Genomic DNA, 14,790 nt, shown 5'->3' with positions numbered 1-14,790 from the left:
TGCCACAAACGAAAACACCAAACATGAGGTTAAAAAGCCCATGAAATTGTAAAACTTTGGGTGTTAGTGTCATTAACACTTGATCACTTACCGCCAGCCGCGAAAACTTGCGTTCTTCCTCCTCCGTGCGGAACGAACTGAAGATCTTTCTAATCCTCTGAATCATAAATAAATATTATCAATTAAATTTATCCAGTTTCTCGTTTAGGCAATCACGGAACCCAAATTAATTTGCAGCCGCATTATTTTCTTTTAACCTTCAAATTTATTACGAGGCGATGGTTAAAGCAAGTTTGGCCAGAGAATGGTCCATCTGGGACCAATTGATGGTTCGTAAGCAAATGAACCAAGAGTCTCGGGACGAAGAGTCCACGCTTCCTCTTTCTGAGAAACAAGAGCTACAGCAAGAGCCTCAATACTATCATTCTGAGAAACGTCAAAAGACAAGCAAATGGAAAGGTGCTTTGTACGGAGTTGGTCTTTACCTTTTGGTCAACACCCTCTTTTCTTGCTACAGCGGTAACCTGCCATGGAAATCCTCGTCTGTTGCTCCGTACGAGCTGTCTGAGCCAGCACCAGAGCCAGCACCCGTTACCGAGGTCTACGAGGTTGGCTTCCCAATTTACGGATTCGGAGTGCCGGTTTTCGAGCAGCACATTTTGAACCATACTTTTGGCAACAGTTGGGGCCACCCTTTCGAGGCATCCTACATCAAGCCTAACTTCACCTTCAATAGAGTCGTTGTCTCCTTGGATACCTGGGTTGACGGAGTTCAATACGACCGCCTTGCCCATTTGTATGTTGACGGCATTGAGGTTTGGAGAACAAGCACCATCGAGCCGCACGGAAACCTGTCCCATTCTCACACAGAGAAAGATGTGTCCTGGTACTCCAACCTGTTCAAGGGTGATGCAACCATCCTTTTCCAGCTGGACAATATCGTGACTCCAAGACTCACTGGTGAATTCAACGTCAGCTTGAGCATCAAGTATTACGACTACAAACCAGCTGGTCCAAAGGCTCCTATTCCAGACCAGGTGTATCCTTTGGTGAAGGCCCCTGCCGATAGACCGCCTTTGCTCTATTTACCCGACTCCGACTTTGATACCGTTGTTCCTCAATTGAGTGCCAACACCACTCGTGTTGCGCTGCAATTATACGTTTCGGGTAATGCTGAGGAGGAGTTCTGGTACTCCAACGTTTTGGAGGAGCACAAGACTCTGTTTGGAAAGTCCTATCCGGGCCACGGTCCTTGCCGTACCATCAACGTTTTCGCAGATGGTATCCGTATTTTGAGTGTCAACCCATTCGTGGTTGTCTACACCGGCGGCATCTCGCCATCTCTGTGGAACCCAATTGTCTCGACTGGTGCTTTTGATGTCAAGGCTTTGGAGCTGGATGTCACTCCATTGCTGCCACTTTTCTGGGACAAATCGACCCAACTTTCTATCGAAGTCTCGAACTGTGTGGACGACGACTTGAAGATTGGCCAAGTGCCAAATGGTGTTGGATCCAACTGGATCGCTTCCGGTAACGTTGTCACCTGGGAAGACCCTCTGGTGGTGGATTCCACGGGAGAGATTCTTTCGTTTGAAAATAAAACGTCTGTCTCGGCAATTGCGATTGCTCCACCTTTCAGCGGATTCTACACCCAGATCGTGAACGCAAAATACTCAAACAAGATCAACTCTACTCTTAACTATACCTTGTCCAATGGAACTGTTGATTCTCACGTTGTTGAGCTCTATAACAAGGCCAAGCACAGCAACATTCTGCTGTTCACCAAAGCTGGCCAGACCGAGTCCTTGGTGGCTGTTCCATCCTTCTCTCTGTCCACTGCTAAGATTGATCCTGTCACCAACAAGACACTCAGAAGCGTGAATTCGACTTTCGCACAGCCATTGATCTCCAAGATCGGAACCACCGCGGGAATTGCAGGCGACATTGATCTCGAAGTCAACATCACCAAGAGTTTCAGCCACAAGACCAAGATCGACGGGTTGACTGTGCTCAAGGGAACCAGCCACGAAAACGGAACCTCCAACTTCACCATCTCTCCAACAGGTAACCACGGAGAAGCCGTGGTGGAGCACCAATTGAACCTGACCATGTCTGCTCCATTACCAAGCTTTGAGTACGCAAGACACGCTCTTGCCGACCACGGCGTGGTGGTGTACGACACTGGTCTTCCAGATGCCATGTCTCTTGAGGACTTGATCTCTTTTTACGAGGAAGAGGCCGCCAACCTGCGCGAATACGCTTCTGAGGACCTGGCCATGGAACAAATGGACACTTTGGATCACTCGCTTGATTTAGACTTCAGACTTTTGGGTAGATACCCGGTCGATATGTAAAAGACAATTAGTATTATATTTGGTTATGTTTGCTATTAATTGAAGTTTCAACAGTTGCGCGCACGTAGTCCTCGGCGTCCAAGTCCGAAGGCTCCAGGCCATGGGCCAAGTACTGAACCTCTGACCAGAAGTTCTTATCGGTGACTGCGGTACTAGGATCGGTGATGGAACGAGAGTATCCTGACTCAGCGTCTTTGCAGTCGGCAGAAATGCCTCCTGACGACTTGTACGAGGTCGGAGACGACTGGGTGCTGGCGTCGTACGAGGTGTTGGTGTTGTACTTCTGCAGGTGAGTATTTGAGATCGAGGTGGCAGAGGTCTCATTGATAGCCGAGTTGGCCCACATCGTTGTGATTGGCAGAGAGACTCCAATGAGAGCGGTCACAATGGCCATCAGAGACTGGTTGGAGCTCTGGGTACTGCTCATGGACTTGAACGACGCCACAATGATCACAGATGGAATGATCATGGTCTGGAACGACATGATGAAAAGTATGTGGAAGATACTGAACTGTTTCAGTCCCAAGAACTTTCTGGTGCGGATAGCGATGAAAAGTTTGGATGCCAAGATGGTGGACACGACGAACGATGAGCAGGCGTAGCAGATTTGCGAGGCATTGACCACCCAGATTGGCACGACATAGTTTGAATTGTAAAGATTGATGTTGGCCATGATAGCGTAGGTAAGATACAGAACAGTGGAAGCAAGACCCAAAAGACCAGAGAGTGCAACGACCGACCAGCCGATGTTTCTGTAGTAGATTGAAGGACCGCGGAAAACAATGTGGACCTGGTAGCTCATCGAAAGGGTGGATAATCCAATCAAGATAACATAGACAATACTGGTTGCGGCGGTCAGGTCAAGAGCAGACTTGTCGTTGATCTCGTAGCCGGAAAAGTGGTATGTCAACGACCAGTAAGTCTTGAACAATGTGCAGATGTACATTATGGAGTGGACGAACAACGTTCCAATGTACAACTGGTTGATCACAAACAGCACGGTTTTCTTGTTCTTGGTCACGATGTATATGATTGGGAAGAGAACCGTAGCAAAGCCCAATCTCAGACCAAAGATAACAGCGTATTGCATCACGGTCTTTGCTCTGGTGTCGAGATCATGGAAAGTGACTTGAGTGAAGCCATAAGGAGAAGTGTAGTTCAACACAACGTTGTACGGATTAATATCGTCAGAAGTGAAGTCGGACATCGCAATTAGTTGATGAGAAACAATATCCCAGGAATTAGCGCACTTTATATGTTGCCGGGGCCCTACTTTGACATCCTGTTTGACTTGATTTGGTGTGAATTAAAAAAATTTCCTAATACGGAAGATCAATGGATAGAAAATCAGGGGTCCATTTATTCTGTGCTTCATGTTTCATAATCCTTGTTGAAAGTTGCCCAATTCTTGAGCTCTATCAGATGGCGCATTGTGGGCCGGCCATGCGGGCAATTCCACGGTTTATCGAGAGTGGACAGGTTAGTCACCACTTTGGCCATTGTTTTGTGGTTTAGTGGCTTGCCAATCATGATGCTTGATCTGCACGCTCTCATGGCAAACATAGCACGAACCTTGGAGGGACGAAGAACACCCTTGCCCTGGTGCTCCTTCACCAGATGGATCAATTCGTCCAAATCAGACAGATCAAATGTGGTATCTTTGGAATATGGTAAGGATACAAGCTTGATTCTGTGTCCTGGGTCTAGATCTTCGTCTACAACGAGTCCAAACCCGTTTTTCTCAAACACTTGCAGATGGTTCATAACAGCAAGCTCGTCAAGAACGTTCAGCTCGAGCGGCTGGTGAACCACCAGTGGCTGGTTATTGAACACGGTTTCGGTTTGAAACCGCTCAAAATTGTATTTTTCGTCAGACGCATGCTGATCAATGATGAACAAATGTGTTCCAGATTTGTCTGTTTTGGTCACCAAAATGAATCCCAGATTGAACTGGCCAATCACCTTCATTGCCAAGAAGTCCTTCTTTGAAACAGACAGCGTCAGTTTCCGCTCGGCGTCGATCTCATCGCTGATATCGTCAATATTCCTGTTCTTGGTTGGATCTTGGCCCAATTTGGGACGTTTCACCCTGAAACTGTCAGCGTTCACCAAAACAGACGACTCCGTATGGTGCAGCGACTCTGTCACGCGCTGGTTAACTTTAGTAGACTTTTCACGCACTGGCGACACGAAAAGCGGCGAATGTTCGTGATTGCAGGTATTTGTGCTTAGTGGAGACGTTGCTTCGTCCAAAACGGTGCGCAGCATACTGATATTGGATGTCGACTCGTCAGACAGCGAGACATCCGATGCGTCGGTCTCGGTGACAACATGTGCAGAGGTAGCCAACTGAGTGGTGTCAGCATCTTCAACAGGCTCTTGAGGTTCAGGTGAAGCTTTGTGGATGGTGACCAGATCTGCGATAGTTCGTTTAGCTCTGCGGTCTTGCGAAACGAGCTCAGTCACTTTCTCAAAGATCACATCTTCGGGCTGGTCATACTCGGGAGGCGGTGGAGAGTCCGCTGCGACACCATCCATCTCTTCAGATAGCTCTTCAGGCAGTTCGGACTGAGGCTCATCCGCAGATAAATCTTGCGGGGACTTTGAGGCGCCAGCCTGAACAGTCTCATCCACTGCAGAATCGTCAGCCTGTTCTTCATCTGGATCATCATCATGTTCCTGTTCCGGTTCCTGCTCCTCCTCCCCTTGCTGCTCCTGCTCATCCCGCTGCAGCCACTTGCTCTCCTTGCGTTCGGTCGCCAGTCGGCTCTTTGGAATGCTGGTGTCCTGCTCCGAAAAGATCTCGGTCATCTTCTCCTTCACTGCTTCGACAATCACCGTCTCACTATGCAGAAAGATAGTCCGTTTATCTGGAGTCACATTGACATCCACGAATTGCGGGTCCAGCTCGATGTCCAGCAGTATCACAGGACACTGCAGATGATTGAAACTCTTGTAAACTTCTGTGATAGCCTTGGAGAAATGCGGCAGTTTCACAGGCCGTTTATTAATGAACCAAAACTGCCGGTCAGTCGAGGATCTGCCCTTTCCAAACGAACAGTTCGATACAAAACCGTGAACGCGCAGCTCTATCGACGAGTTTTTCAACCTGAACTTCGCAGATACATTCAGTTCCATGTTCACGGGTTCCAAACCGACCATGCCGTTGGCTCCAAACACGCTCAGAACATTATTTTTCAGTTCTTTGGAACCGGTGGTAGCAAGCACCATACTTTTTTTCCCCCGGGCATCCACATGCTGCAACACCAGCCGAACACCTGTGTTGATTAGGGCGTACGACTGCAGTAGAGTGATGGCTTTCTGGAACTCTCGTCTGGCATTTTTGGCCAGATCAGTCTTTCTAACAGGTAGATTCTTGAATATATCGCTGATCAGTACCGTAGTGCCCGCCGTTCGACTGGCAATCTGCTGTTTCTCGAGTTTTCCCCGCTGGTTGTATTCCAACTTGTGTGCCTTTGGCTGGGTTTCCTTGGTTGAGGTGGTTATCGTGACGGAAGCCATTGCACAGAGAGAACTCAAGGCCTCGCCTCTAAACCCCAAAGTGCGAACCGAAGCAACATCTTCAAACGTTTCTAGCTTGGACGTATAGTGTTTCATGCACAGACCGTCAAAATCATCCTGGCCAATTCCGTTCCCGTTATCACTCACCTCTATAGAGTTGACCCCGTAATTCTTGAATGTTACCGTGACTTGCGTTGCGCCAGCGTCCAGCGAGTTCTCCAACAGCTCCTTAGACGCCGTGGCCAAATCAATGATCACCTGGCCCGACGTGATATTGTGCGCGTCTCCGCGGGTAATACGAGTTAAAGTCATTACGCGTAAGAAATAATTGTAATTTTTTATGATCGATAAGAGCAAAGTGGTATCTCTCACAGTGGAGTTGATACAATGTTTTGTCGAACAAGTATGGTACCATCGGTACGTCTATCCACCAGAATCATTTGACCGAGCCAGGTCGTTTCAACTACCAGTTTATACCTCCAGACACCCAGACGTTAAACAATACGTCAAAACGCTGGCTGTGAAATGGAGAGATCTACTGGAACGGGGCAGATTGAACAGGGTTTTCGTGGAAATTTACCGAGGAGATTCATCTGTGGTTTCAGAAACGTATGCGGTGAGTTTGACCAATTCGCCGTTGTTAGAAGCTCTATCTTCGGGACTCGAATTGTCAGACGAATTTAAAATGAATGTATTATATGCGGAGTTCCAAGCGTTTTTGTACTCCGTGATCAACGAACTGCAAACGGCCGAAAAATTCGACACTCCGTCCACTTTCAAGGTGCTGATATCGGCAGACAACTCCGTATTCAACCAATTGCTCGCTCAAGATTGGACATTACACAAAACTCAGGTGGCTACCAGCACACCTTCGACCGCTCCTCCAACACGCATCCACGAGTTCAGACAGCTTTCGTTGCCATACTTGAACATCAAAGGCTTTTACGCAGAACATTTACCGTGCTAGCATTACAATTTATAAATACAACGTATGCTAATGTAATTTAGATGATGAATCTTCTCTCTTGAAAGTGGCAATGTTTTTAACGTGCCCGCTCAAATTGGCTTCCATCAGAAGTAACAGCAACCAAGCACACAGAAAGTTGAGTAGGTAGTGTAACCAAAACAGGTGTCGCGTGCCGTAGATAAGTGAACACAGCGAGAAATAAGCGATCAAGAATTTCGTCACAAAGATAGTAACCGGCGAGGTAGGCCGTGGAACAATATTTCCAGCAACGTTGTTCTGCACAAGGAACACGATGGAAATAATGGCCAGGAAGTTGTGGTGTGACGAAAACGGCGTGGCCCAACGAAGCGAAAAGTTGTGGATCCAAACAATCAAAACAGGAACGTTCACGGGCAGGATCCAGAGCATCAACATGAGCAGCGAAAAGTTGAAGTTTCTAAAATTCTCCACAGAATTGTTTCGTTGAACAGAGGACGAAAGATAAGCACGTATCACAACGGTGGACTGCACCAAACAACTTACCACGTATGGAAACTGGTAAGGGATATACAATGGAACAAGAGCTAAAATTATTGCAGTTCCAGTGGCCCGTCTTCTATTGTATACCCCAACCTTTGAAGACTTAAACATGTTAGAGACATGTAACTTGCGCAACGTAGATGTTATGATCCATAGTAGAACTGAAAGAATATTGTAGAATGCGCACACAAGAGCCAACGAAATGACAAGAGCCACAGGCCCGAAAAACCACAATGCTTTTTCTTCTAAACCGAGAAAGTAAAGATTGACGTAAACGTCAGACTTTTCAATCTCTTGCATCAAACTCACGTTTCCAAAATCAACAGGATCGATATAGCTCAACAGTTTTTGGAAAGCCGCTTGTGATGCAAATGACGAAAGAAAGCTTAAAAGCAACATCAACGGCGTCAATACCCTCAAATCACAGAGCATCAACAATCCTTCCCCAAATGACGGGAAGATGTCGTCTTGAATATACTTTTTGAATTGTAAAAACAGAACAAGTGTGGTGACAAAGACTGGGAAACTGAAGACCGAAAGTCTGTATTTGAGCACAAGCAGCTTCAACGACTTGAACCAGTTCACAGTTAAATAAATGTCCATGATTTGATCAGACGCAAGAGAGTCACTGAAAAGTTGCAGTTCAAGTGAAGAGTCTTCGTCTCTCGTAAATGGACAGAAAGGAGAAACACCCTGAATCAGAGCTGTGAGGGCCTTATCATCATGCAAGTTGATATGCCATTTGGTTTCATCTCGCACTCGCTGGCTCAGAATAGGAGAAAACCGTTCCATTTGAGATTGCTGGTACCGAATATCAAAGTTGTAAGCCAACAGACTGGACCATGCCGAAGGAACCTTCACATTGACGGAGATCGGACGATGTGCCGGTAAGGTGACATCGTAACCTCTTGAGAAGAGCTTCCACAGCCCAAAATCACCAAGAACAAGATCAGTCGATTGCGTGAGTTCCAAGTCGGCAAGAACGAAATCAGGGCGTATCACTGGAGATGGCGATTCTGCGATAACGACCGCATCAAACATTGACAGCACTCTGGAGTCCAACTGGACAGAGTAGAATGGATTTTTATCTGCTCCCAAAGAGGATTCCGTAGCCGACTCGGAATCATTATATGATCTTGGTATTTTGTGGACGTCTTTGTGGAAATCAATACATTCAAGCTGAACCGCCTTACTGGTAGTGTCAGATGTATAATCAAATTCTTTCTTGAAAGATCTTCCATCAGGTGTCAAAGTTCTGCAAAGCAGGATGGACGGAGCCGAAGAACGTTTTCCCAAGCTGGAAATATCTACCGGTGGTAAAGAACTCAAGAAGTTGAACTTGAATTTGAGTCCATCCTTAGGGATGTAGAATAGATGCATATCCGGAGATGCAGACAATTCATCTTTTGGATTGGACTTTGGTAATTGCAAATTGCGCTGTCTCGAAGTGTCTTTGAGTTGCTTAGTATCAATTTTGAGCTTGTATGGGAGGTCTAGTTTACCAGTTCCAGCTTTATAGGAGTCAAAATCCTGTACTGCCTCTTCTTCGAAACCAGTCAACAAATTCTTGCGCAAAATCTCCATCCGTTTTTCAAGTGGATAGGTTTTGGTTTCCGAAGTCTTGTCGACAAGTTGAAGTAACGAGCTAGCAAGAACTTTCCGCAACTGATCACACCAAACAATAGCAAGATGGTCTATAGGTGTCCAAACACCAGGAATTCCGGTGGTAGCAATGGTGAACCCATTGGACTCAGGCACCAGCCCTGTCAAAGCAGTATAGTCTGCAGGAAGCATATTATCCAAAAGCCCACCTGTCACGGATATTAAAGCAACATCCTTGAGTCTTCTTTTGGCAACAGTATTTAGTGCGCTTTGAGCCGAGCCACTGTTGACAAAGCCATGACGCCAAAAATCGTCTGTAGATGCGAAAACATGCAACAAATCAGCATCAAAGGTGGCTGGTGCAGCAGCATGAGGAGCGGCAAGAGTCAGAATAGTGTTGACCGAATCTTCCACATAATTGGGGAGACTCAACATGACTCGAGCAACTATGCCTCCCATGGAATGACCGACCAGAATGACCGACCGAGCTGGGGTCGGGTTATGTCGGTAAAGACTCAGGATGAAACCAATGGCGTCGTTGAGGTATTCGGCCTGGTCGAGCATCGTTCTTCCGTGGAAGGCAGTGAAGTCTTCATTGAAGTCCGCGGAGAAGAAATCTAGATTATTGACGTTCGGGTTTAGGTCTTGGCATTTGGCAAACTCGGTGTAATAGAAGTTGGCAGATTGCGATGCCAATGAACGAACTTGCTTGTAACTGCCAGCATTTCCGGGAATGAAAAGTACTGGTGTTCCGCTGAGTTGGAGGCTGTGCCCGTCCGCATCTGGCAAGGGATCTTTACCTTGCTCTCTGTATAAATAGAGAGAGTACTTAGATGCAAACCGTGTGTGAGTCTCATCAAAACCATGGACTCGAGCATATGCCGGAGACATGTACACGCTGCGGCACTGAGCGCAGTCTGGGCCGTCTAGTTTCTCCAAAAAGCTAAAAGCTATAAGAGACAAAAGAGACAGACCGCAAATGGTCAGAGAAAGTAACACATATCTTGGCGATACAAGTGTGGGGGGCATGGTCAAAGATATTGAACGATGACGATAGCAAGGGCGCTAGCAATGGGCAATGATAGAACAGCCCCACTGGCGGTTGGAACAGCACAGATTATAATATTAGCAAGAAGTTTACACACCCGTACACAGTCAAGTCACCAAGCGCAACAGAGAACAAAAAAAAAATTATTGCAAAAATTGGCCTTAATTACGTGGCGGTGCAAGCACGCGGCGATTTTCAAACGCCAGATGCCCCTCCTCATCCCTAGTTTCCTAATTGGGTTTTTTTTTTCAAATGCAGACGCGTTGAAGTTTATTATTGTTGACCGTGTATCCTTAAAAACAAATCCATCCCTGCCAATTTCTCTCAGCAATGTTACTACTAGGCTTTTTATGTTTAGCAGTGCTGACATCGGCCACTCCCTACTCGGGGTTCCCGTTCTCTCAGCAGCTGCCTGATGTGGCCAGAGTTGGTGAACAGTACTCCTTCTCTATCAGCAAAGAGACCTATCAAACAGATGATGGAAGTGTCGCCTATTCTGTGGAAGACTTGCCAGACTGGCTTTCGTTCGATGAATCGTCGCTCACATTTTCGGGTATTCCATCCTCTTCAGATGCCACTAACTCGCTTTCGTTTAACCTTGTTGGAAAAGATAATTCGGGCACCTATAATCAGACCGTGTCGATTGTTGTTTCTGACGAAGCGGGCCCCGAACTCAAAGACTCTATTTTTTCCCAGCTGGAATCCATTGGGAACACAAATGGCTACGATGGACTTGTTGTGGAACCTGAGAAGTCTTTCAAGATCCAATTCTCCAATGATACCTTTGAAATGAGTTCGGGCTCGACCAACAAGATCATCGCGTATTACGGAAAATCTCTCAACAGAACTTCTCTCCCAAGTTGGTGCTACTTCGACGAAGACACCCTCACTTTCTCTGGTACCGCACCTGCAATTAATTCCCAGATCGCTCCTTCCCAAGATTTCGGTTTCATCTTGATCGCTACAGATTATGAAGGATACACCGGTGCTTATGGCTCGTTCTACCTTGTTGTCGGTGCCCACGAGCTCACCACGAACGTTTCTTCGGATCTCCAGATCAGAACGTCTGCAGGAAACGCGTTCAACGTGGAACTTCCTTTGGAAGACGTGTTGTTGGACGGAGTCACCATTGATTCGGCCAACATTTCCAAGGTGTCGCTATATGAGGCTCCTTCTTGGGTCAGTCTCAACTCTAGTAGATTGACCGGTACTGTCCCACGTGATCAGGACTCAAACGTGCTGGTGAACGTCACTGTGAACGATGTTTATGGAAACTCCGTGTTTCTAAACTTTGAGATTGATATCTACTCCGATATCTTCACGACCGACGATTTCCCAGATGTCAACGCCACTCGTGGCGAGTTCTTTGTGTACTCGCTACCATCGGACGATTTCTCCAATTTGAACTCCACTTCGATCAAAGCTAACTTCTCCGATGCAAATTGGCTTACATACTACTACACCAACCATTCTTTCGCAGGTAACGTTCCTGACGATTTCGACGAAACAGAAGTGAACATCGAAGCCTCGATGAACAGTCTTTCCGACTCCAGAGAGTTTACCATCAGAGGAGTCGGCACGGTGCACTCGAGTTCGAGTAGCTCGTCCTCAAAGACTTCTTCGAGCTCTGCTTCTTCTGGAACGGCACATTCCACCAGCTCGTCTACTGCTGTTTCCTCTCCATCTGCCACTTCAACTTCGAAATCCAAGTCTTCCTCTGACTCCAAAAAGAAACTTGCAATTGGTTTGGGTGTTGCTCTTCCTCTAGCTGCTCTTCTCGCTGCTCTGCTCATTTTCTGCTGCTGCTGGAGAAGACGCAAGTCTCAGGCCGATGACGACGAAGACACGGAAAAGAAGAAGGACGCTTTCTACATCAACCCTCAAGGCACTGCAGAGACTCTCAAGAACGACCCTGACGGAGACCATGCCAAACGTCTGTCTGCTCTGAACGTGCTCAAACTGGACGAAGCTGCTGTGCGCGGTGACGATGCTTCGTCGCTCACCAACGTGGACAGCACGCATTCGAGGTCGCAATCGTTATACAATGAGGCCATGGCTCACCAAAGTACTGATGAGCTGATCCCTGGCCCTTCGCAGAAAATCACCAAGTCGTGGCGTAATAGCGCTTCTAAATGGAAACCAAGAGACTCTCTCACGTCGTTGGCTACCGTTGCTACCACTGATCTTATGACAGTGAGAGTGACGGATGACCCGAACCTGCAGCGCAAGTCGCAAGGCATGTTCTTCAACAACAGAAACTCGTCGTATGTTTCGTCGAGCTCTGGAAACTACGTCAATTACGACCAGTCTTCTTCCAGCGACTACGTGGACGCACTTGACCGTCCTCGTGACCTCACAACTCTAGATGAAGAGTTGCCTCGCGATTACTCGGATTCTAACCTGAGTAAGAGCAGCGCCAAGTTTGTGGACGTCCAGCGCAAGGGTTCGCAAGCTGTGAACGTTCCAAGAAACGAGAGATCGTTCGAGGGCGTCATCGAGAACTCCTCAAATAACAGCTCGATGTTGTGATGGTCGATGGTGATTTATTTCTCGCGTATTTGTATTATTGTTACTTCTCCTAGTCTTGACAGAATAATATCTTATAATAAATAGTTAATACTGCTAATTTCCGCTAGACAACTTCAACTGCTGGGCATAAGCAGCTGTGTCGTATGCACGACGACGTCCCTCAACGTAATCCATCATTTCTCCATAAGTTTCTGGAATAACAGACGAGTAGCCAGGATCGTCATGATCTCCGTTGGCGTCCCGAGGAACGAAGAAAGAGTAGACAAAAGTTCCACTTTGAGTCATCTTGGTGTCACTCAAAGTCCGGATCTTGGTTTCCACTTTCACCTGAATTAATGTTCCTGGAACAGAGAAATATTCCTGCTCGTCAGCACTCAAAAGGTTTGCACTCGTGTCGTAATCTTTCAAAACACGCTTCAACTCTTCTGAAGACTCTGAAACCTCGTCCTTTTCATGGATGTGCTCCGTGTAGCAAACCTCGGCATCCATATACAAAACAGATCCAACGGGAACAGGAGCCTTGAAGGTGGTATTGTCAAGAGAAATGAATCTAGGGTTGGACTTGGAGAATGCACCTGCAGCACAGTAGGCGAGCTCAAAAGTCTGTCTTAGCAAATATCCTCCGAAAATGACACCGTGACGGTTTCTATATTGAGGCTGCTGGATTTGGGTGGCAGCAAGTCTGGTGTCTTTCATGAAAACGATGTTTGGAACGCTGATATCACTCTCAAGGATCTTCTTGGACGAAGTGTAAAGATTGTGAATCATCTGGGACTCGTGTTCCGCAGGAGGAACATTCTCAAGCGACTCAAGTTTGGCACGCAATTTTTTGGCTGCAATCCGACTCTCGGCCCGTTTATAATCGACCCATTCTTTCTCTGTAGATGGAAGCAACTTGTTGACAGCATGTGATTTGTGGGTAGCTGGGTTTCTTGCAACGAATGTGAAGTTTGCAGAAAGGAAGCAATCTTTCTTGTACTGCTCAACAAAGTCTGGGTTGATCTCAGCTGGTAGATCATGTTCGAAAGAGAAACCCTTGATGCAGATCTCCATGGACGATCTACCAGTGTAGGTGACATAACCAACAATGACAAAGTTATACTTGTGAATTTCGTCAACCTTACGAGTCACATAGATTCTGTCAATAGATGCAGTAACATTCATAGGTTCAGCCGGCTTGCAATGTTTTGCGGCCACTCTTCCTGCCAATGAGTCGCAATCCTGGAAAAGGTTTCCAAACCGCAATCTTCCTGCCACGTTCAAGTAGTTGTCCATCAAGAACCGGTCTTGTTTGAATGGCAGAACCAAGTAGGAGAAACCGTCTGCCCTGGTTCTTTCAAACACTTCTGTAGTGACAACATCGTCCAGAGTGAACGAATCGATGTTCTTACCCTCATGGGCACGTTCTTTCTGCTTGTTGATCAGTTCCCACCAGGTGGCACGATTCTTGCTATCGCGGATCCGCTTCTGGAAATCGCTTGCTTCGGAAAGGATAGTAGCAGTAGCATCCGCAGAATCCTCTGGGAAATGCGAGTTGTCGTTGACTCTGTAAGTGGAATTCGATTCTTGCGAGCTCTTGCAACGGATCTGAAACGAAGCGGCGCGTAAATAAGCGCCGCCCCGCAACACTTGTGATTTTATGGGCAACTTCAACATATCTATTGATTGTTAGGGGAAAATATATTCAATTTATATGAAATCTGCCAACTAACAGTGCGGCATTTTCGAAAGTTCCCGGCATAAAAACATTAGATGGGGAATACTGTTGGGATCTCATGCTAAATCCAACCTTTGTCTACAACATAGCCTCTAGCTTTACGATCGCCGGGACAACGTACGTGTCTTTGATTGGGCACAAGTACAATCTCTCGCTACTAAACGTTATGTCCCAATATACTTTCGCATCGCTGGCTTCCACTTATTCCAGCAGGGGAAAAGTACCATTTTCACTTCCCCTCATTTCTCACTTTCTCCGAGGTGAAAAATATCCGTCAAAATGGCTGATTTTTCACACAGCGGTCCTGCTCACAGCTTGGTTCGCTTGGAGTCCTGTTAAGAGTGTCGATGCCTGGTCATTTTTGTCTATGGGCTTGAAAGCATTTGAGCTTTCTTCTAGTGAAATCTTCTCCTTCTACGGCCTACCAGTGTGGCTGGAGCTGGTGATGTTTAAACAGGTTCTATCACTACTATACTGCTTCAGAGATTTCTCAAAGTTCCCGGCGGTTTTGTCCGAACTCTTGGCAAGCCCG

At 46.7% G+C, this 14,790-nt stretch overlaps 11 protein-coding genes across 11 annotated transcripts; 5 read left to right on the top strand and 6 right to left on the bottom strand.

Moving 5' to 3' along the window:
• Positions 1-278: 278 nt before the first annotated feature.
• On the top strand, positions 279-3,570 carry OGAPHI_001787 (uncharacterized protein; the record flags this gene model as incomplete). The annotated part of the gene is made up of 3 exons (XM_046202585.1): positions 279-2,331; positions 2,649-2,952; positions 3,225-3,570. 3 exons carry the CDS (start codon positions 279-281, stop codon positions 3,568-3,570), a joined length of 2,703 nt encoding a protein of 900 aa, XP_046062447.1.
• Positions 399-2,200, bottom strand: OGAPHI_001789 (uncharacterized protein; the record flags this gene model as incomplete). The annotated part of the gene is made up of 4 exons (XM_046202588.1): positions 399-1,020; positions 1,323-1,626; positions 1,706-2,055; positions 2,139-2,200. The coding sequence occupies 4 exons, from the start codon at positions 2,198-2,200 to the stop codon at positions 399-401; spliced, it is 1,338 nt and encodes a 445-aa protein (XP_046062449.1).
• On the bottom strand, positions 2,368-3,561 carry OGAPHI_001788 (uncharacterized protein; the record flags this gene model as incomplete). Its single annotated transcript, XM_046202587.1, has 1 exon — positions 2,368-3,561. The coding sequence occupies one exon, from the start codon at positions 3,559-3,561 to the stop codon at positions 2,368-2,370; it is 1,194 nt and encodes a 397-aa protein (XP_046062448.1).
• A 155-nt stretch (positions 3,571-3,725) lies between the features above and the next one.
• On the bottom strand, positions 3,726-6,188 carry OGAPHI_001785 (uncharacterized protein; the record flags this gene model as incomplete). Its single annotated transcript, XM_046202583.1, has 1 exon — positions 3,726-6,188. The coding sequence occupies one exon, from the start codon at positions 6,186-6,188 to the stop codon at positions 3,726-3,728; it is 2,463 nt and encodes an 820-aa protein (XP_046062445.1).
• On the top strand, positions 4,243-4,566 carry OGAPHI_001786 (uncharacterized protein; the record flags this gene model as incomplete). The annotated part of the gene is made up of 1 exon (XM_046202584.1): positions 4,243-4,566. One exon carries the CDS (start codon positions 4,243-4,245, stop codon positions 4,564-4,566), a length of 324 nt encoding a protein of 107 aa, XP_046062446.1.
• Positions 6,189-6,216: 28 nt separating the features above from the next.
• OGAPHI_001784 (uncharacterized protein) lies at positions 6,217-6,843 on the top strand (the record flags this gene model as incomplete). The annotated part of the gene is made up of 1 exon (XM_046202582.1): positions 6,217-6,843. One exon carries the CDS (start codon positions 6,217-6,219, stop codon positions 6,841-6,843), a length of 627 nt encoding a protein of 208 aa, XP_046062444.1.
• A 27-nt stretch (positions 6,844-6,870) lies between these two features.
• OGAPHI_001782 (uncharacterized protein) lies at positions 6,871-9,855 on the bottom strand (the record flags this gene model as incomplete). The annotated part of the gene is made up of 1 exon (XM_046202580.1): positions 6,871-9,855. One exon carries the CDS (start codon positions 9,853-9,855, stop codon positions 6,871-6,873), a length of 2,985 nt encoding a protein of 994 aa, XP_046062442.1.
• OGAPHI_001783 (uncharacterized protein) lies at positions 8,630-9,585 on the top strand (the record flags this gene model as incomplete). Its single annotated transcript, XM_046202581.1, has 2 exons — positions 8,630-8,727; positions 9,240-9,585. 2 exons carry the CDS (start codon positions 8,630-8,632, stop codon positions 9,583-9,585), a joined length of 444 nt encoding a protein of 147 aa, XP_046062443.1.
• Positions 9,856-10,342: 487 nt separating the features above from the next.
• On the top strand, positions 10,343-12,541 carry OGAPHI_001780 (uncharacterized protein; the record flags this gene model as incomplete). Its single annotated transcript, XM_046202578.1, has 1 exon — positions 10,343-12,541. The coding sequence occupies one exon, from the start codon at positions 10,343-10,345 to the stop codon at positions 12,539-12,541; it is 2,199 nt and encodes a 732-aa protein (XP_046062440.1).
• On the bottom strand, positions 10,504-11,805 carry OGAPHI_001781 (uncharacterized protein; the record flags this gene model as incomplete). The annotated part of the gene is made up of 4 exons (XM_046202579.1): positions 10,504-10,635; positions 10,739-11,170; positions 11,321-11,363; positions 11,471-11,805. 4 exons carry the CDS (start codon positions 11,803-11,805, stop codon positions 10,504-10,506), a joined length of 942 nt encoding a protein of 313 aa, XP_046062441.1.
• A 93-nt stretch (positions 12,542-12,634) lies between the features above and the next one.
• Positions 12,635-14,197, bottom strand: OGAPHI_001779 (uncharacterized protein; the record flags this gene model as incomplete). Its single annotated transcript, XM_046202577.1, has 1 exon — positions 12,635-14,197. One exon carries the CDS (start codon positions 14,195-14,197, stop codon positions 12,635-12,637), a length of 1,563 nt encoding a protein of 520 aa, XP_046062439.1.
• Positions 14,198-14,790: the final 593 nt, after the last annotated feature.

The sequence above is a fragment of the Ogataea philodendri genome, assembly GCF_020536065.1.
Source record: "Ogataea philodendri strain CBS6075 chromosome Unknown scaffold1, whole genome shotgun sequence".
NCBI lineage: Eukaryota > Fungi > Ascomycota > Pichiomycetes > Pichiales > Pichiaceae > Ogataea > Ogataea philodendri.
This window is presented reverse-complemented; position numbering and strand designations above follow the sequence as displayed.